The sequence below is a fragment of the Sitophilus oryzae genome, unplaced genomic scaffold (assembly GCF_002938485.1).
Source record: "Sitophilus oryzae breed Bouriz unplaced genomic scaffold, Soryzae_2.0 scaffold_169_pilon_pilon, whole genome shotgun sequence".
Lineage (NCBI taxonomy): Eukaryota > Metazoa > Arthropoda > Insecta > Coleoptera > Curculionidae > Sitophilus > Sitophilus oryzae.
Genome location: NW_022146390.1, coordinates 1,813,823 through 1,835,862, shown reverse-complemented (window position 1 = coordinate 1,835,862; position 22,040 = coordinate 1,813,823). Strand labels below are relative to the sequence as shown.

Below are 22,040 nucleotides of genomic sequence, written 5' to 3'. Positions count from 1 at the left end.
ATACATTTAAATCATTTGTTAATCCTAAAAATATTTTACACTAAAATCCAGAATTGTTCATTCATCAATGATTAATTTATTATCTATGTTGTTACATTATCAACATATACCTAACAGACCTTTCACACAGTAACTGAACATTCTTTGGCTGGACAAGCTATGAATATAGTCTGTCTATGGTCTGTCAGACCAAGAATTCTCATTTTAATGCACACGTAAAATTGTGACAGTTTTGAACCTTTTTGTTTATTTGCAATTTAAATTTGAGATATCAAGTTTACTAGGTTTATTGCAACTGTTACATTTTTTAAGCATAACAAGATAGAATAAATAAAAAATCGAAATGTAATTTCATAGCCCCTTATAATCTGTAATAATTGTATTAATTGCATTTACTATTAATCCTTTGTATTAGTAATTAATCAATAACATATTTTCAAAGAAATAACGATCCAGAATAATCCCGGCTCGGCCGTATAATTTGTCCATTTAAAATTTAAACAGCTGATCGTTATAAAAAAATATGGAAAACGAGGCCAAAAAATGCAGGTGCCCGATTTTTTTTTCTTCAAAACAACAACGTCCTTGAATCTCTTTCCTCCCGTGATTCTCGAAGCACGTGACCGCGATTTCTGCTTGGCGATTCGTAAATCGAGAGCGTGCCCTGCGCGGATTCGTTGCGTGCCAGTGATTACAAAATGCCGTCAGAGTCTAAACCTTTGTTGACAGCTCAGACGGAAAAGCCAAATCATTACTCGTAAGTGTATTTTTAGTGCATTTTTCACGTTATGACGCATTCCGTATTCGGTCCTGTGTAGTTATATACGCCTATCATGATGAAATGTATGGTTGTTTTCCAGATACTTGAAAGAATTTCGCGTCGAGCAATGCCCGCTATTCCTACAACACAAATGTACACAGCATCGTCCCTTCACCTGTTTTCATTGGCATTTTATGAATCAAAGACGCAGGAGACCTGTAAGACGTAGGGATGGAACGTTTAATTATAGTGCAGACAATTATTGTACGAAATACGATGAAACAACAGGCATTTGTCCCGATGGAGACGAGTAAGTATATTTTTTTGGTTAGATGAATCTGTCACTTTAGTTTATGGTGGGTGTGACAATTTTTTGGGGCGCATTAAAAAAATTAGAATAATTTGTACTCGGATACAAATCATATCCTGAATGTAAATAGCGTCCCCAACAGGTGGATTTTTGGCTAAATAGGCCTTCTATTTCATAATAATGGCCATCTTTTTATCATCTGTTGCCATCTCATAACCAAACTTTCAATACAAATAAAAACATTCTCCTTCATCAACAATAACAAACCCACCATGATCTTTGATAACTATATTTACATTGAGACCTAGAAGTCACATCATGTATTGTATAATAGGTTGTTGTTTTTTTATTCTCTTACATTCTTCAAAGAAATTTTAATTATACTTATTTTATTTAATGTCATGTTGGTTGATAGCCATTTAAAAATACAAAATACTGTTTATTTTTTAGTTGTCCCTTTCTTCATAGAACTGCAGGAGATACAGAAAGAAGATATCACTTAAGGTATTATAAAACATGTATGTGTGTTCATGACACTGATTCTAGAGGATACTGTGTAAAAAATGGATTACATTGTGCATTTGCTCATGGTAGTCATGATCATAGACCTCCCGTTTATGATATTAAAGAAATACAAGCCTTAGAAGCAGCAGAAGCTGATGGTAGTGGTACTTCAAATGGCCCTAATGCCCTAGACAAAGAAAGAAATTTAATGAACGAAGATCCCAAGTGGCAAGACACAAATTATGTTTTATCAAATTACAAAACAGAACCCTGCAAAAGACCTCCTAGATTGTGCAGACAAGGCTATGCATGTCCACAATATCACAATAGTAAAGATAAAAGGAGGAGTCCTAGGAAATTTAAATATAGGTAAGATAATGGATCATCTTCATAGTCTTTAAATTTAGTATTTTCTTCAATAATAGATCAACACCATGTCCAAATGTAAAACATGGTGAAGAATGGGGAGAACCAGGTAATTGTGATGCTGGAGATATGTGCTCGTATTGTCACACTAGAACAGAGCAACAGTTTCATCCAGAAATATACAAAAGTACTAAATGTAATGATGTGCAGCAATCTGGTTATTGTCCAAGAGGAGTATTTTGTGCTTTTGCCCATGTTGAACGTAAGTAATCGACTCTTTTTAGATCTTAATTTAAAAATGTCATTATATTGTTGCAGAAGAATTGGGAGTATCGCGCGATTCAGCTGATGCGTCAGGCACAAATCTAGGAGAAATATTATCAAATGTTCTTCCTTCCTCAAATTCTGATATTAAAATAAAGGAGAAGAGTAGTGAAAGTTCAGTAAGTTTGGATATATTAGTAAGAAACATATTTTACGCAGTAGTAAATGTTCAATTTTAGAATGGCAGTAGTGAAGTTAGTGAATCAGCTTCATCAACATCATCAATAGGTTCGAATAGCTGTAGCAGTAATAAAGCTCCAGGAGCACAATTAACGCATAAAAGTTTACCTTTTCAAAGACACTCTACACTAGGTTTAGAACTTACCAATAAGTTATTAGCAATTGAAAAAGATCCTAATTTAGGTAAGCGTTATTTAACAATCTCTTTAATTAAAGGTTCTGAGTATTTAGGCTTGCAACTGTTGCTCTTTAGCAACAATTGTTTAGGCTGCAGTATTATTTTCTATTTTTGCATAATAATTACCTCATAACTTCATTTTTTTTTTCTTTAACACAATAGTAGTTCTTTATTTGAAGTTTATTTAATAAATAATATTAATTCTTTCAAGATCACATTCCAAAGGTTGAAGTATAATTTTTAAATTTTTATGAAATACTATTTTTAGATCCAATTGAAAGGGAACAAAGGAAACAAACACTTTGTTTTGCATACAGTAGTCTAGGAGGTCCATTTTTCAGTACAGGAAATGATACTGTCGAAAGTGTAGTAGGTGAGATTGAAATTTATTTATTTTTAAATAAATTTAACATAAATGCAGGTCAAGTTTTTATTGTAGTTATAAAAAATGTATTTATTTCAGGTAATGCGTTAGATGAGCTAAATTTAGATGACCTGAATCTTACAGGCGCATTGGATAGGGAATTGGACACTGATTCTCCCACGGTTCCTAGTTCAATTTCTGTTGGTTTAACTTCATCAGGTTTATTAGGTAAATCGTTGGGTGAGCATATTAATAGCTGACTTAAATTCCGTTCTGTATTTTTAGGCAGCTCAGCTCCGGTAAATATTCCCAGTTCAGCCTCAAGAGGTTTGACGAGTTTCAGCCCTGGCAGTAGCCCGATGGCGCCATTTCTATCTGCTGCTCGATTTTCGCATCCCGATCATATGGATTTTCTCAATCACAGTCAAATGCAACTGAGTAGTAGCGCTTCGAAAATAAATAGTTTTTCTGGGTTTTTCGACTTTCAAACGCAAAGCATATCACCGTCAAATTCTAGGAATCATAATAACTTTAGTATGTCTCCGAATATGAGTAATAACTTGGAAGTTGTAAGGTAAGTTCTTCAAATAATAATGTTAGATAAAAATTGTTTTTGTATGCAGAGTATTTATCAATTAGTAAATTGTTTTTTTTTTAAGTGAATTGTATATCGTCAGACTTCAGACATAACACCTACAAATATAATATCAACAAAAACACTACAATGTATATTTGTTTCTAATTTAAAAGGGTAGTAAAGACTTATTACTAATAATGTCCTCAAAAAAACAGAACTGTTAGTTTTAGGAAACAGAATTTTTAATGTGGACCAAAAGTTATAAATGTATACAGTGTGGACCAAAAAGTTTACACAAAATGTGGAAAACATATCTATGCATTTTCAAAACAACGTTTATATGCATTTGATTTATCATTCCCTATAACTAAAAACTTAATGTTGATCGAGAGGGTGTCCCAAAATGTTTGCAACAAATACATAAATATTTTTTACATAATATAACGGGTGTTTCTCAAAAGTAGCTCACTCCTATAACTTGAATTTTTTCGGATTAAAAAACGAGTTTTGGTACGTTAGTATATGATATAAATCAGGACTGATTGACATATTCAGTTGATTTCAGTCACTTCCTGTTGCAACGGAAATAACTACAACTTTTGTTTTTTAAATGCCACCATCAGTATTTTTACTGTATTTGATAGAAAATGACACTCTGAATAGAATGACATATCATATGTAAACTTTTGGCATTTTCGCATATATGTATGTAGTTTATTTGAATTTGTTTTGAACATGCGGTTCATAACGACAATTTGATTCGAAATACCAAGTCTGTGGTACCAAATTATTCGTAAAAAAATATATTTTCCAAATATGCTTATGAGCCACCCTTGTTCCATTTAAAAAAACTTGAGATATGATTAAAAATACGATTTGGGCATTTTTAACCGATCAGAACAAGACACGAAAAACATTAGAAGAGCAACGAATTTTTCGAAGGCTCCTTGATTAAAAGTTAGTGTTTTTAACACAGTCATGGCACTCTAGATTGAAATTTAAAATGCGATTTTTAAGCGAAAATATCAAAATTTCACAAATGATATGTCTATTCAGTGTCATTTTCTATCAAACAAAGTAAAAAAAATATAGTGCCATTTAAAAATCAAAAATTGTAGTCATTTCCGGTAAAAGAAGTGACATAAAACAATTGAATACGTCAATCAATCCTAATTTATGTCATATAATATACTAACATACTAAATCTCGTTTTAATCTGAAAAAATAAAAAGTTATAGGGGTGAGTCACTTTTGAGAAACACCCGGTATACCAAAAGAAGCGTTAGGTGACGTTATAGAAAATAGTCAAAGAGGAAAGTTCAAAATTGTATTGTTTGTACCAAGTTTTATAAATACCTAGGGTATTTAAAAAAATATAATTTTTTTTATATTTTTGGAAGATTTTTAAGACTTTTTTGCTGAAATGACAAGTAAATACAACCAGAATAATATCTAATTGTATTAGACAGTATTCTTGTTGTTTAAACTTTACTATTATCCTTGTTTATATATTTATCTAGATAATAGAAGAACTTTATCCTAACATTTTTTTATTTCAAAATTTTGTTTTCTATAGGCCCTTGCAACATAGTCGGTAGGCTAATAATTAACATTTTTAGTTTTTGACAACATTGCTGGATAGTAAAATTAGATACAAATAATTTTTTTAACATATACTTTTGTACGCGCTAAAAAAAATACACTTCCAAACTACATGTTATAAAAATGCTTTGCGCGGCCGGCGTGGCGCGGAGCGGCACAGCCGATGTGAACGCACCTTTATACTAATTATTATACTTGTCTGTCCAATGAGAGAATCCATGACAGTTGGATATGTCATTTTACTTCACAGGTAAATTGTATTTTCTGTCATTTTTTGGATTTTGTTTGTCCATATCCTCCCTGACCCTTTGGACCGACTATATTTAGCAATTTGTGCTACTTTTCCCTCTACAAAAGAGGCGAATCAAATATTTTGTTTGTTCTAGGTTACGAGATGAGCTTACCCAAGCTAGACTGCAACTAAACAATTGGGAAGACCGTTTGCAACAGGCGCGGTCGGCTTGCGACGCCTGGCAACGAGAGACTGAAGAATCTAACCGCAAGTTCAAACAATTAGAAAATAAATTTCAGGACACTGTTAGTCAATACACCACGCTAAAACAAGAATACGACCAATTGCAAGAGGGTCCGCATATAAGAAGAATAACGAAAGTGTCCGAATTAAGTAAATTGTCTCTTAGCGTGTTAAAGACTTTGCACGCCCAAATTAGGCAAGACCTAGAGGAAATAGAAAAAGTGTTGTATAGGGAAACGGCATCTAAATGTATGGTATGCGAAGAAAGAAATAGGACTGTAACGTTGAATTGTAATCACTTTGTGTTGTGCGATACATGCGCGAACACTCAGACCGAATGCCCCTACTGTCAAACTCCAAATAATCTAGTTAGTAATATGTGAATAATTTGACATTAGGTATGTAACCGGTCTTACTGATTGAACATTTTCGACAGCTTTTTTAAAGTATACTTGGGTTATATAAATTAACATGTATACTAGATATCTTGAAGCAAAAGAATACATTATGACAATTTGTTACCAAAGTATACAGAAGCGACGATAAGCATCGGCTCCTTTGAAGTAAGTCTCCCAAATGTTTTGACCTTAAAGTCACATAATTTGACAACTAAACTCACCTGTGAGCTGAAAAGAATGTCTAGAATTTTATGGACATTAAATACACTCATAGAAATGTTTTTTTTATTGTAAATCTTTATTTTTTACTGAATTTAATAAATCAAATACAATACAATGTAAAATACCATTACAAATATGATTACAGAGGACAAAGTGGGAAATACAAAAAAACGGCGTCGGCGATGGCTATGAAATAAACATCCCTGTCTTTTTTATATGTAAAATTATATGTGGGAAATGTTCTCAATATTGATTTCCAAGCCAACCAAGCTTCTGTCCTATTGGTGTTTTTTTGCGCCCTGGTTTAAAATATATCATACATCTTATTACAGAACTTATATTTCATGCTTGTTTCATCTTATCAACTGAGTTTAAAGTCTAAAAGTAATTTGTAAATGAGCTGTTTAGTCTGTCAAACCGTTCAAGTTTTTTTGCAAGAAAAAAAGATTGAATGACATATAATTGACAAACGAACCAGAAATACCAGCCTTTTTATGCTGGTTAACTTAGTAACAGTAATGACAAATATATTTGAGGAACCGTGTTCCGTAATAATAAAAATTTTAGACAAAACATTAGCCTGATTATGCCTAAAAATATGACAAACCGAAAATTGACGAGTCGCCTCTGTATAGTCCTTGTGGTTGAGTTAAAAGATGCACAAAGATGCAAGAGTTACATTCTATGATGACCCAGATATATGACAAACCTTATAATCTAGTGGTATATGCGTTAAGTTATATAACCTAAGAAACAATATGGTATTAATATGTGGTACAAATGAACTACTAAAACAAATTGAAAATCGATAACCAGTAAGACCGATTGCAGATATTTAACAAATTTATTAAGCAAATAGTGTTAACTCTTTATATTTTTCTTTATTGAAGCAAATTTCTATGACAATTAATAGAGTCGTCTATTACTTAGCTACAAGTGTAAGTAATTGGTATATTTTTCTGTTTCGAGACCAAGGAATTGTGGCAGAATAAATGACTTGAATGATCCATGTTAAAGATGGACGTAAAATACTGTTTTTTGAATATGCGTTTCGTCAGTGTATATACTAATTATTAAAGTAATATAAGGCTATAAAATTCAAACCACAAAAGAATATTTAGATTCTAAAATTAAGGTAGATGTTAAATACCTAATCAAAGCAATTTTTAATGTGGATTATTACACACATACATTTAATTAGACTATTAGGGACTTTTTCTTTGTTTTTTTTTTGCTGCACTTTCACATATCAATAGAATAGAAAATAAATTTTTATTTTAATAAATGAGAACAAAGAAAAGTAACTTAAAAAATTGAAACCTAAAAGGTTTTTCAATCGTATTTTATAGAAGTGCAGCAACGCTGAAATCTGTATATATTTGACTGATTTGGTTTTATTTTTCACTTTATAAATGAGGAATCATTTAAAATTTCCTTTTAAAATTATTTTTATTGCATACATTCCAGGTCTCTCTAGTACCGTTAAAAAGTAAATATATTGTATATAAAAAAATATCTATTTGAAACATGGTTTGAAAAAATTACGTTTTGCCTGGGTTAATATACAAGGTTGTTCATAAAGTCCTCCACAGTTGGTGTATTTTTGCTAATTAATTATTTGATCTTTTTGTCACATTATTTAACCGCAGAAAATGATGCATTGTTTCTCAAAATTTTCAGATATATCAGAAAGGAAAGTGTGATTTATAAAATTATATTTTTTTACGTTCAGTTTCCTTTTATACAGATGCGCCAAAAAGTTCACATCATGAGATAATTATTGAGTTTTTCAGCAAAATAATGTAAAAACTGAGTGAAAAACTCTAATAAAATGTATAATATACCATGACCTATATGCATATAAAATAATATGCACCTAGCTCATGTTTCAGCTGGCATGATATTTATTTACAAAAATGCTATGAAAAATAAAAAAGTCAGTGAGAAATCGTTGTTTAAAATTCGACTTTATCTCTACAAAGATACCAATTTTTATAAAATATACAAGGAATTTTGAAAAATATATTTTTTCGCATTTTTTTAAATACAAAATTGTATTTTCTTGTATGATTGAAGAATTTGAAGCTAAATTTAATTAATATTATTCCTAAATATATTGTAATTCTAGGGAATTTTTTTACATAATATTATAGCATAGCATAGTTGAATTTATTATTTTGAATTTAATATGTTTTATTATGAAATTATGAATTAAGTTGCTCTTTGATTGCAATAGAAATCGCGCGAGATGTTTTTTCTGCAAGTCCTTGCAGCTGCAAGAAGGGATCAGCTGTTTTTGAACTTCCATCAAGAAAATTGCGAGTTGTAGAAGCTACTGCTGACTCTAAAACGGCCTAAATTGCTGCCATATGTCAAAACGTTCCTTTTTGTTATAGTACGCGAGCTAGCAACGTCGGTAAAACAAGTATTTTAAGACGTCTGGCTCTTTGATAGATCTTTTACTATGCTCTCTAGAACAGCATGCGGCCCGTCTGGCTGCCGGTAAACGTTGCGTTCCCTACTGCGCATTGAAAGGAGATCCTATATTTTTATTAATCGTTTAAATTCCAGTATTGAATATAAATCGAACATGTCTCCATAGCGCAGTGCGTAGAGTTTCCGACCACGAACCGAGTATTCAGAGTTCGAATCCGGATCAGGGCAAACACTTTTTTATTTTATTTTCGTTTATATTCTGATAGTAAAGTATTAAATATTTGTTTTTTTTTTAAATTACCAGAATTATTTAATACTTTACTATCAGAATATAAGCGAAAATAAAATAAAAAAGTCTTTGCCCTGGCCCGGATTCGAACTCTGAATCATCGGTTCGTGGTGGGAACTCTACGCACTGCGCTATGGAGACATGTTCGATTTATATTGAATACTAGAATTTATAGGATAAAATTAATAAAAAAATATAGGATCTTCTTCCGATGCGCAGTAGTGAACGCGACGGGTATCGGCAGCCAGGCTGCTGTTCCAGAGAGCATAGTAAAAGATATATCAAAGAGACAGACGTTTTAAAATACTTTCTCGAAAACGTTGCTAGCTCTACTATTTTTGGAACATTTTTGGAAGATTTTTAAGACTTTTTTTTGCTGAAATGACAAGTAAATACAACCAGAATAATATCTAATTGTATTAGACATTATTCTTATTGTTTAATCTTTACTATTATCCTTGTTTATATATTTATCTAGATAATAGAAGAACTTTACCTAACATTTTTTTATTTCAAAATTTTGTTTTCTATATGCCCTTGTAACATAGTCGGTAGGCTAATAATTAACATTTTTATTTTATTATAATTATAATATTATAATAAATAATATTATAAATAATATTTATTATACTACTATTATTGATTATGGTTACTTCATAAAGACAAACTCATTCATCAATAATATTGTTTCTTGTAAACTTTCTGGCAGTCTTTAAAAGAAAAGGCATAAAAGTGTCTTGAAATTGATATGGAAAAATTATAGATATGAGTTATATTTTGAAAAATGTCAAACTTGACAGAATTAAATTGTTATTTTTATAGACTATATTTTCTGCATTTTATGCAAATAATAATTTGTCTCAAAATTTTAAGATTATATTAAACTATTTAGACAAAAAGATCAATTTAATGAGGACTTTCTGACACAGTACTTACTTTATATTTAAACAAACTTGGAAGTTTTATCTGATTTTTCGGGTCATTTGCCGAAACGGTATTTTCGATGTGTGATTGTGATATAGGTTATATGTTTTCTTGAAATTTTCCAATAAGCATTCTGTCCTCGGTTGCGTAAAGGCTGTTTCGTGTGATTTTAGTATTTAAGAGAAATTTTACTGTCAGTGCCACCAGTATAGGCTAGTAACAAAAGAAATTTTCATTATAAATGGACCTGCCAAAAAAACCGGGCACTGAAAGCTTACTGGAAAATTTTGCGTTATATAGATTCTTATTATAAGTAAAATGAGCAAATGACTCCGTTTCATTATTTCTATTGTTATTATTGAGTAAATTTTCTTTTGAAATATTTAACATTTAATTTTTGATTATCATAAATCTTATTAAAAATATGAAATCGTAGTGGGCCTATAGTTACAGAGACATTTTAGATGTTAGCATTTGTTTTTTCGAGTCAAAAAAACTGTAGAAAGGATTGGTTGTGCGCGGAATCCTGGATAATTTTCTTACAAGCCAAAGTGAATATACAGGTTGCTCTTTAAACGTGAAATTTGAATTTTAAGAAAATAGGCATCTTTCTGTCATTTCATATCAGTGCCCGTCAAAAACCACCACGATTTTCATTGCAACATTTGACGAAACAAATCGCAATAAGATTGTGTAAGATCAGTTTTTTTGGCTTACAACATTTAGATATTAATGCCAAACAATCCTTTATTTATCTTTAGACATCTATTGTATTTTTCATAGTCGTTTAAACTAAATAATTGTAATAGGTACCGTAATTACAATGTATTTTAAAAATTATTAAATTAGAAATTTTCACTAGGTATTTTTATTTAACTTTTCTAAAAAATAAAATATAAATTTACTATACATAATGTGGCGTATGTGACCAAATGGAATTCTGTATAAAAGAGCATTACTTTCATTCTTTGCTTAAATATATTCTCATACTAAATGTTATTTCAGTACAAACATTTAAAATTTATATCTTTAAAAATATATGTAGAGTATTTTGGCAATACATAGTTGTGGATAGAATTTTAAAATGGAAAGTATTTTTAAATAAAGTGTTCTTTACTGTAAGAAACAAAATGTATGTGTCGTTTTGAAGTAGAAATAATAATGTACCTTTCTTTGCTTATTTTATATTTATTTACCTTTACAAATAAATATTTTAATTCATTATGTAATTTTATTTTTTGGGGTGAAAATAGTATCTAGAAGTGTTACACCATCTTAGAAATTATAAGGTATGTATAGATCTAGAAAAATGTTTTTAAATATTCTATTAATATACATTTAGAAAAAAATATAACGTACGACACTGTTTAAAATAAAACACCCGTATATCCGCCACTGCTAACGTACATCACCATTTTTTACCAAAGTTTTTTATTAGATTTTTTACCCCTCTTTGATTATGATTATACCCCATTCTGATTAACTCTCTATTTAATATCCAAATAGTGTTATATATTATACATAAGATAATTATTATTATAACATGATATAGATAAAGATAAAATTTTATTAAAATTAAAAGATATTTAAAAGACCCTCCATTTAAATAGGCAACTGGATTTCCAATTGACGTCACTTTTCCAACAACCAATAGAATTGTTCTCTCTTCACTGACCGCCAATAAGAATACAGAAACGAGCGTCACTTTCGCGGTTTCGAGTTTCGTCATCATTCTGTTTCTGACTGTTCTCTGCATAGAAAGCGTTACTGACGTGTTCCCGCATTTTTAAAGAAATAATAGGTAAGATTTCGATTTTCTTGATCAAATTTATATGGAATCACATTCTATATAGTTCACTTTACGGTTTGTATTAATTGTATCGATGTAATTTGTAAAAATAAATCAGTTAAAAGCAAAATTTCTAAGTTACATTTCATTGTTTGTGCCGCCATTTTGTATTTCACTTAGTCATATGTGTTATTCTGCTTTTGTGTAAAATAATACATTTTTTTCACTCGTGCTACCGTTAATAATGTTCCAATATATTTGAAAATGTTGGTTCTTGTTGAGGAATTATAATGGACACGTTACCCACTCGTGTTATTGGAGTAGTGCAAAATTTATAATTAAATATTTTTTTAGAGAAATGGCTCGTACAAAGCAAACTGCCCGTAAATCTACAGGAGGAAAAGCTCCTCGTAAACAGTTGGCTACAAAAGCCGCAAGAAAATCTGCTCCGTCCACTGGTGGAGTTAAGAAGCCCCATCGTTACCGCCCTGGTACAGTGGCTCTTCGTGAAATCCGTAGATACCAGAAGTCTACCGAATTGCTCATCCGTAAACTGCCTTTCCAACGTTTGGTAAGAGAAATCGCTCAAGATTTCAAGACGGATCTTCGTTTCCAGTCTGCAGCTATTGGGGCTCTTCAGGTGAGATATTTATTTTTCATTTTTTTACAAATTAAAATTACAGCAAATTTGTGTTTTGGGGATACGGTTGTGCGCATGCTCACTGGTTGCCGAACGCTATATATTTTGGCGGGAAAATTAAAACCACTGATGTGAACTTTGTTTTTATGTCAATATCATGTTATATAAATTGCAGGAAGCTAGTGAAGCCTACCTCGTTGGTTTGTTTGAAGACACCAACTTGTGTGCTATCCACGCCAAGCGGGTAACCATTATGCCCAAAGATATCCAGTTGGCCCGCCGAATCCGTGGAGAACGAGCATAAGTTAGTTTTAAGTTTCATTGTACTAAAATCATAGTAGTGTTGTCATGTTCATATAGTCATATATTTTTTCTGTTTTCTTTCTAGATTTTCGTTCAGAATTCATTATGTTTATATTTTAACCGTTTAACATAAATAATAATAAAAATGTGTTCATAACATTACAAGTTTTCATCTTGACGTTTTTATAGTGACAAAATTCTTGTTTTTTTTTTGGTAAATTTAGTGTAGTCTTAAGTTTAAACTAGACAATTATTATTTAGAAATAAGGTCTTTTGTCGTAATTATTTTTAAATATATTCCAGACTACTAATTTATTGTGTTTTAATTTTTGAAGTCAATATTACTTTTAGATGATTAGTATTTCTTTGTTATATTCACATTCACTCCATAACGTCTTTTGTAAACATAGAGAAACTTATGTTTCTCTATTATGTTTGCGATGTTTATGGAGATTGTTGGTTTATTATTTCTCTATGGTTTATGTCTTTGGTCATTTAATATGGTTAATGACAATGGACGCCGTTTTTTCGATCATAAGGTATATCAGAGGGTATATATTGACAAAAAAGCACAGTTTGTTTTCTACTAAAAATAATTCCGAAATAGCCTACAATCTGGCAACATCGACGATGTACACATGCGTAGTATCTGTCATGTATCTGTGACCAGGGGGGTGACAGTGAAATAGGAAAATTGGAAACAGTCATTAGTGTCATTCCTGTCATTCTCCTCACGACAAGTATGGCCGCCTAGACAAGGACAGCATTGTTTTTGTCTAACTATTGTCTAACTTCACAGTTTAGAATTGACAGATTTCAGTTTCAGAGACAACTTCAGATTTGTTCTAGAACAAATTCGAAAATATTCGACGCCATTTTAATTCATTCCGTTTAGTTTCGTTTTGGAAGTTCAATTTAATATTTCGGCTGAAATTTATAAATATAATGGTAATAAAGTATATATAATATATATTACATGAAGAATCCTGGAGAAAATGACGTTTCTGCAGCAGTAGGTATGTCCCATGTATATGAAAAATAGGTAGTAAATAAACACTGTTTTTACATTTTTTAGATGCAAGAAAATGGTGTTATATCTTTGATCGGCGATTTTTCTGAAAATGGAAGCAGTGCCTTCTATTAAAAGATCAGCCTGGGGGCGGACTTTTGTTTACTTCATCAGCTGTACATACTTAGATATTGGGTTAGATTCCGTTTCATATTTTGTCGGTTGATTTTTGGTTTTAACTCTTTGATTTTTGGTATTATTTATTATTGTAGTGCAAAAAACTAATTATTTTGGTGTTGAAGTGACATAAACTACTACCAGATATATGGTCACTCTCGGTTTCGCATAAAAAATAGAAATTTTAAAAATTTACACGTTGTGCAAGTGATTTAACCTAAAAGTGCCCATACATTTTTACTTATCGTGATTTTTGTGTGTGTTTTTTAAGACTCTAACAATTCATCAATAAAGCTTAAGTGGAGTGTGTTATTGGTGCTATGCCTCATCTTTGTTGTGTTTCTGGTGGAAAGGATAGTTACTAAGGATAGTTATTATACTAGGCAGCCTAAAGTGTCCGGAAGAGCAAGAAAAGTGGGTACGAGTTATAAATCAAGAGAATTTTATTGAAAATATCTTTAATAAATTTAAAAATAATATTCTCCCATGATGGTATTAATGAAAACTGGACAATTATGTTTATTTTATTCATATTGTGGAATCTCCACTCCAAGTGTTGCTGGTTCAGCTTCGATAGATTCAAACACGTAAGTAGGTATTATGATCTAGGGAAAAATAAAGAATATGTGTATTAGAGATCATGAAAAAAGATTATTATTTTGAGTTCAAATTTTAAAAAAGATTTTTGTAAAGACAAGACTGATACAGTTTAAAAGAAGAATGTGTTTTGTTTGATAATATATAATGTATGTTAAGCATAACATATATTTGTTCAGTAATTTTTAATGAATAGTATTGATTATTTATAATACCAAATTAATATCAAATATTTAAGTGATGGCTGAATACAATATGAATAAAATAACAATAAAATTGGTATATTTGCATAATACAAAATTAAGTTTTAAGAATAAAGGTGTTACTAAAAATACTAAGAAATTCATATTTCTTTGTTTTAATTGGTCTAATGTTATTTACATTTTACGTAAGAATTATACCGTATCATCGAAAAAATCGGCGTCTAGTTGGCTTGGAAATAAACATCGATGACATTCCCTAAATAACTGTACACATAAAATAATTAACTAGAATTTTACAATCTTGGAAAATTTGATATTCTTGAACCTTGATTCTAAATATTCTAAATTTTTTGATTTTCTTCGAATTTAGGTTCGGGAAAAACGCTGATTGATTTTTCATTTGTTTTTTCATTATTTTTATTTGGTTTAAAAAAAAACGGTTTGGCTAACATTATAGCCTCCATCAGTGTTGTGTCATATGAAAAAAATAGTGTCGAATATAATCCAAAAAATTGCATATAAAATATTCACACCACGCACATAATGTTTACTGCGTACTCCATAGTCAATGTAGATAATTTTAGTGTTAAGAATAATAATTTTAAAAAATATGTGGTCGTCTTTTGATAAGTTTATATTAGTTTATTAATTGCAGTAAACATTATGAGGTGTGAATTATATTGTATATGTAATTTTTTGGATTATATTCGACACTATTTTTCTCATATGACACAACACTGTGAAGGCTATAGTTAGCCGAAACGTTTTTTTAAACCAAATAAAAATAATGAAAACCCAAATGAAAACTTAATCAGCGTTTTTCCCGAACCTAAAATCCCAAGAAAATCAAAAATTTTAGAATAATTTAACATATAAAAATGCCAGCGATCTTCATTTCATAGCCATCGCTGACGCCTTTTTTAGATAATATTGTATTATTTGTAAATATAATTTTTCGAACATTGATACTTGCAAAATATACATATAAATTTTGTGAATGCAAATAATAATACATCACTATTAGTAGATATTAAATGTTTTTGTTAAATTAGATCGATTTTCAAACCCCAAAATTTAAAATATATTTACATTTTACCCATTATCTTATGTACCTATACATTATTTGTACATTGTAAAACATTTGCTGCATTTGTATGGTTCATAGTTTATTTGCCAAAGTATTTATTACTATAAATAGGTATATATGTTGTAGTTATTAACTGTATATTATGTATATTTCATTTAAACTATATCATTTTGAAAATACAAACCAAAAATCTGAGGAATAATTATGTTTTCCATGTATTCTACAACATATTTATTAATCCGTTATATCTAACTAGCGTGACGTCATAAATCTCGCCCGTAGGCTGATCTTTTAATAGAAGGCACTGCTGTGACCATAGACAAACAGAAAAATTAAAAGACTGCCAGAAGACATACGACGCGCAGGCAAATGTACCTGTAGCGCATCGACGCAAGTGCCGAAATACGTCCATCTAGCTATCTGTGTTTCGACACTAGTCCGTTAGTCTTAGCATATTCAGAAAGAACACATGCTAACCTCCAGCGTTGCCAATTTGTGGGGAATTCCCCAAATTTTGGGGAATCCGGAGCCGATTGGGAGTTTTGTGGGGATTTTAGCAATAGGGGGCGAAAATAAGGGGAGTTTCAACATTTTATTGCTGATTGAAAATGGCGTAAAATTTTTAGCTTTAAAAACGGAGCGGGACGATATATCTTTCCCAACTTAAAAATTATAATCTGCTTTTTACTTGTGCTTCCCTTTGCAAATGCTTCAGTTCAAAGAAAATTTAGTGACCTCAAATTATTTAATGACTACTAGGGAAGGGATTAAAAAACAAGGAGGTAATTTACAGTTTAATCTCTCTAACATATATAATAAATATTGTATTTTTATTAAAATTATTTTTTTTTTGTTAAAATAATCATATGGGGAATTTTTGGTGAATCGGGACATTTTTCTCCCCAAATTGGCGAATTTAATTTAGATTTTTGGGTAGTTTAGAAAATTGACATTGGCAACGCCGCTAACCTGATTCTTTTGTTTGTTTGTTCAAAAAGCGGCACGCGGCGTAGTACAAGGCTTGATCGTTTTTTAAGAAAGTTTTGATTGTTAATTTTATTTTTCTGCAAACTAAACAGTTGTTTTTTATTAAAAAATAGCAGACAAAGGTAAGAAAGGTAATGTCCATGCCTAAGTTTTTATTTCACTGGCTATTCTTTCTAGAAATTATACCATCCAGCCCTCCTATTTAATTATTAAATGAAAGTGTGAAAGAGATATCAAGGGCTATTCTGTTAAAATGTCATCCGACCAGTCTAGGCCCTGTTGTGAACCAGAAGGTGTGCTAAGTTGGATGTTGGATATAGAATGGAAGGAATATCATGGCCGAGAACAAGGCATAATTGTATGTCCCTTGATGTAGGGGGGTAGGTTTGTTTCGAATAGGCAGTAAAACCAAAAATTCTACTGTGAATCTTCATATTCTAGGCCTGTAAAGGTAAATAATTCCTGGAGCCATCTCGAGGTATAGTACTCAAGTCGGAGCGAATCAATTGATAGCACGATGAAAAGAAATAATAGCCAGCATAAAACTGTAAATATGTATATAACTAGTACTATGTAGCTATTTAACTGTAAGTACAATGTAGCTAGATATTTAGTAGAATAGGGGTATTATAAATTAATACAAAATACAATAATTGGTCATTCTTTCCATTCCCATTCAATTCTTCCCATTTAATCGTTTTCCCATAAAAAAAAGAAAATTAAAATTAAGAGTGCCCTTAACCAAAAATAGTGAAATAAATGGAGATAGTCAAATTTTATATTAGCGTGTAAGACTTTGAATAAAAAGGTGTAAAAGGATTATAAATGGTGTATTTATATCCTTTAGTATCATGATAATATAAAATCTGAGTAGGTATCTCCATTTATATCACTGTTTTTGGTTAAGGGCACTCTTAGTTTTAATTGCCTTAAAAATAATAAGTATAATAATAATTTAAATCTCCCGCTCTTTCATAGTTCGTACCTGTAGCCAAGTAGAGGGCGCTAAAAGCGCAATCTCCCAACATTTTACCACGCGATTCACCACTCTCTAAACTATTAACTTTCTCTATGTCTGTGACTATTGGTGGGTTCATACAGCCAAATAAAATAAAATAAGAATAAAATAAGAAAGTTGGTTATATGGGATACCGTACATGCGTTCATACAGCCAAATAAAATAAGAAGTCTTTATCTTTTAACTTCTTGTTTTATTTTATGTGAAAACGGCTTTGCGCACGCTTAATTCTAACCTACAAATATTTTCAGTTTGGATTTAATTTATTTTATAATTTCACATAAGTAAAATGTATAATATAGTAGGCAACGAATAAATAAATATACTATAAATAGTAAAATTACTATAAACAATCGTAAAAGTTAACTTTTATCCAGCCTCATCGTACTGCGCATGAGCAAATATATATTTCTTATTTTATTTTATTTGACTGTATGAACGCACACAAATAAGAATTCCTTATATCTTATTTTATTTTATTCTTATTTTATTTTATTTGGCTGTATGAACCCACCATATATTCTTGGACTATATGCAGCAAAAACTCGTTTCAAGGTCAGCCACCGGATTCACATTCACACCAGGGCCAGTCAACTGAGATATACGACCTTGAACGATCTTTTTTTGGGGTAGTAATTTCCTGGGGCGCTAGATGGCGTATTTTTATTTTAATTTTTCTAGTTGCCTAACAATTGCGTACAAAATTGTCTTTATAGTTGCCTAAATAGGCCTATTAATTATGTTTTGTCATTGTTCTGTATGTCAAATCAGTTTTCCGTTTCCGGCTTCCTCCTTTCTCTTCAGTTGTGTTTTGCAATTGAACGGAGATGTGCGTTTCGCTGTTTTCTGGTTGTTTGGCTGTGTTTTTTGCAATCTTCATTTTACAATCGTGGTTTTGTATTTTGAATTTTTTTGAACTTTGTTTTGTGTTTGATTTTTAAGATCTTTATTAAAGGTAAGGTTTAAGTTAAAGGTCTTTGATTTATCTAACAATTTTATTTAATAATCCGAGAAAGTGAGGTGAGGTAACCTAACCAAGTCCAAATGTTCGTGAATTTTATTTTTTAACAATGTAATATTTACAACGCCATATATTTTTACAAAAAAAAAATTGATCAACTCCATATTTTTGTACATAAACTCCACAATGTGATATTACACAATTGTTCAAGTCCATATGTAAAAAATACACGTAAATAAAACATTGTTTCAAATGGACGTCACTTTCTCTTGTATTCGATAACGATATTTGTTATGTGTTCTTAAATCTGGTACTATAATAAATATTATACTTTTTAATCTGTTGTTTTATTTGTTTGTAAAATGTTTCATGGTATAATTTTCTGTAAATTAAATTAAATTATTTATTGTAGGTTTTTATGCACTTAAAATGATATAAGCAAACCATTTAACACTTTACAATAGTTTAACCTGGTTTAACCTTTATATATAAATCCTTGTTTTTTACCATTTGACTTGTTTGCCAATTTGGGACCAATCAGATGACTACACATTATTTTGTAGAAATCTGATTGGCTCTAACTGGCGAACAAGTCAATACGTCTTGCTTAAAAATAAATTGCATCTATTTAAATTTGCCGCCACATTTGTTACTTTCCTGGGTGGCTAGATGGCGCCACTTCAACATACAGATTACAGATTTCTTTACAAATTTGAAACCGTTTTGAAACTAAAAAATGCATGGGAGTTAGCGTTCTTCTTTAGTGTGTTCTGTGATTCACACATGTGATTCACACCAGAGAAGAACAATTTCACACCCTCCAAACTTGATAGCTAACACCCCCTAAACTGGTTATTCTATGGATTAGTTTTTCGTGGTTTTCATTTGTCTCTGCGTTATTTTGCTAATATTTAGCCATTATTTAGTTCACTTGTTAACTGTTTTGGGAAATTGTTGAATTGATTATTACTACTTATTAATTTGTTAATTAAACATGGAAGCCCGTATTTCACAGTCCCAGACCCAAAACAAAAAGTGCCTGCTTTGTAATTTGGAATTTTCTTGTGTTTCGGCAAAGAATAGACATATGAAAAATCTTCATAACCAAATACCAAATACAAATGCTAGAAAATCACATATTATTTGCCCATTGTGTACTGAAAATGAAATAGTTTGTGGAAGTTACAATATATTGGAAGAACATTTGAAGATAAACCATGGAATAAAATTGGAAATAGAAACGCATAACTTTGCTACAAGGGAAAGTTATGAACAGTGGTTTGAAGAACAGAAGATTAAGACAAATTATGTATCCGCCAGATCCAACAAATTTAATGATTATGTGGAAAAATCTTACAATTGTAATCGCAGTAATTCAGAAGGTAGGTAAAATCAGGTAAAGTGGAAGTAAAAATACACAATCACAAATAGTCTCTTTTTATTCTTAGGATACATCAGCAAATGTTCTAAACGAACAGAGAAGGCTGGTGGTTCAATAAAAATATATGGAGTTTGCCCATCTCATTTAAATATTAAAATCTGGCAGACAGGTAAATAAGTGAATTTAAAAATTATTATTCTATTACCTTAAAACTATTATGAGTGAGTTGAAGTTTATACTTATACTACTACAAAATGTATTGTAGGAGAGACTACAGTAAAATTTTGGAAATCACATGTCGGTCATGAAGAAGACATCAGGAGTCAGCACTTATCAGAGATGGAAAAAAAACAAATAGTTTCAAAATTATCTAGTGGTGTAACTGTAGAGAGAATTATTTCTGATGCTAGAAAAATGACATCGGAGACTGAGAACCTTCAAAGGATAAATATACTGAATAGGAAAGATGTGTCATATCTAATGAAAAAACATAATATAATGAAGAACAAATTATTTTCGGAGAATAAGTCATCACACATTAAAGGACATAAAGAAGAAACTGAAAATTTTGTTAGAGAGAATGGATCGGACAGCAATGATTTACTTACGATAGATGACACAGAGGACTACAATTTGAGACAGCGGACAGAAATTGCTAATACTTTTAAAAACTTTATACTATCCTTAAATGGTGAGGCTTTTGAAAGGTAATGGGATTGTTTTGAATGTATGTGTATGTTCTAAGAGTTAAGCAGTATTTTTTTAAAGGGTTGTCCGAAAATATAGTTTAATAATGGAGCAAGAAAATAAATCAAGGAAAATGGTCAAACAAGAATTCATTCCAAGAAAGCGAAAGAAGTAGAGTATTGTTTAGGCACAGGTTTTTAGTATAGCTTAGGAGACCTTTTCTAATCTTCCATGTTAATGTAACCTTTCCCTATATCCATCTTTTCCTCTCCTACTCATCCCGGTGGAAATGTTGTCGCCTCTACGTGGTCTCACTAGACATACACTTTTGTATGACCAAATGACAACTTTAAATTTGTAAATTTTTACTTTTTAATACACATATTTGGCAGTTGTAAATTTGTTTCCATGCATTAGATTGCTATAGATTATTGTCACTATCAGCTTATTTATAAATAATCTCTCTGGGTGACAATGGTTGCCTGAGACGAGGCTGCTTAGCTGGGATGGGAACTGACTGGAGGCCCAAGAGTTAAATCTGATGAAGGGAGGCAAACTTAGATGCTCTGGAAGATTTTTCTTTATGTGGTTGAGTCATACTTTGACTAGATATTTATTAGGGGAGGCTGGGCATAACTTGTCAATATTCCTGCTCTTTTTGATCACATACTTCTTTTTTCTCTTGCTTTTGGCCTACCTCTATTTCACTATTTTTGTATTCCATATTTTCTTTATTATTTGTTATCGACGCCTATGATCCTTATGATAGGCAGTCATTTTTCACGCCGTGCCTGCACCCCGTGTCCGCTGATGTTTGCGAGTAGCGGAGTAGTAGGCTTTGGAAACAGTTGAATGTCAGAGATTGTTGATTTCGGCCCGGAGAAGACATTGTTTGTCAAGCCTGTTAGAATTATATTTTAAATATCAATTTCTGTTAAATATATTAATCTCCCGATTACATATTGGAATATCATTATTCGTCAATTCTATAAACTCATTCATTGATAGTCTTATATATTTGTATTTTTTTGTGTCATTCTTCTGATACTTTTTCGAAGATATATTTTATCATTTCATTATATAGAATTATAGCTTTATTTAATTTCATGCCATTTTTCCCTATTTACCCACCATTTTCATGCCATTTTTTCAATTCATCATATCTTTATTTCGTTTTTACTCATATTTTCTTCATTATTGGAATATCGTCATTCATCAATTCTGTACACTCTTCTATTGGTTTTCTTATTTATATATTCGCATAATTTTTGGTGACATCCTTCTTATACTAA

At 30.8% G+C, this 22,040-nt stretch overlaps 3 protein-coding genes and 1 long non-coding RNA gene across 4 annotated transcripts; all 4 read left to right on the top strand.

Moving 5' to 3' along the window:
• Positions 1-672: 672 nt before the first annotated feature.
• LOC115881123 (RING finger protein unkempt) lies at positions 673-8,178 on the top strand. The gene is made up of 10 exons (XM_030898505.1): positions 673-757; positions 861-1,070; positions 1,521-1,943; positions 2,000-2,202; positions 2,259-2,383; positions 2,444-2,627; positions 2,891-2,995; positions 3,086-3,214; positions 3,272-3,560; positions 5,552-8,178. The coding sequence occupies exons 1-10, from the start codon at positions 699-701 to the stop codon at positions 6,021-6,023; spliced, it is 2,199 nt and encodes a 732-aa protein (XP_030754365.1). The 5' UTR covers positions 673-698; the 3' UTR covers positions 6,024-8,178.
• Positions 8,179-11,573: 3,395 nt separating this feature from the next.
• On the top strand, positions 11,574-12,952 carry LOC115881132 (histone H3.3). The gene is made up of 3 exons (XM_030898516.1): positions 11,574-11,710; positions 12,053-12,338; positions 12,514-12,952. Exons 2-3 carry the CDS (start codon positions 12,057-12,059, stop codon positions 12,640-12,642), a joined length of 411 nt encoding a protein of 136 aa, XP_030754376.1. The 5' UTR covers positions 11,574-11,710; positions 12,053-12,056; the 3' UTR covers positions 12,643-12,952.
• A 3,716-nt stretch (positions 12,953-16,668) lies between these two features.
• On the top strand, positions 16,669-17,312 carry LOC115881161. The gene is made up of 3 exons (XR_004050001.1): positions 16,669-16,823; positions 16,879-17,081; positions 17,143-17,312. It is a non-coding gene; the product is annotated as an uncharacterized LOC115881161 (long non-coding RNA).
• A 2,144-nt stretch (positions 17,313-19,456) lies between these two features.
• Positions 19,457-21,142, top strand: LOC115881125. The gene is made up of 4 exons (XM_030898507.1): positions 19,457-20,062; positions 20,129-20,230; positions 20,327-20,768; positions 20,830-21,142. The coding sequence occupies exons 1-4, from the start codon at positions 19,675-19,677 to the stop codon at positions 20,921-20,923; spliced, it is 1,026 nt and encodes a 341-aa protein (XP_030754367.1). The 5' UTR covers positions 19,457-19,674; the 3' UTR covers positions 20,924-21,142.
• Positions 21,143-22,040: the final 898 nt, after the last annotated feature.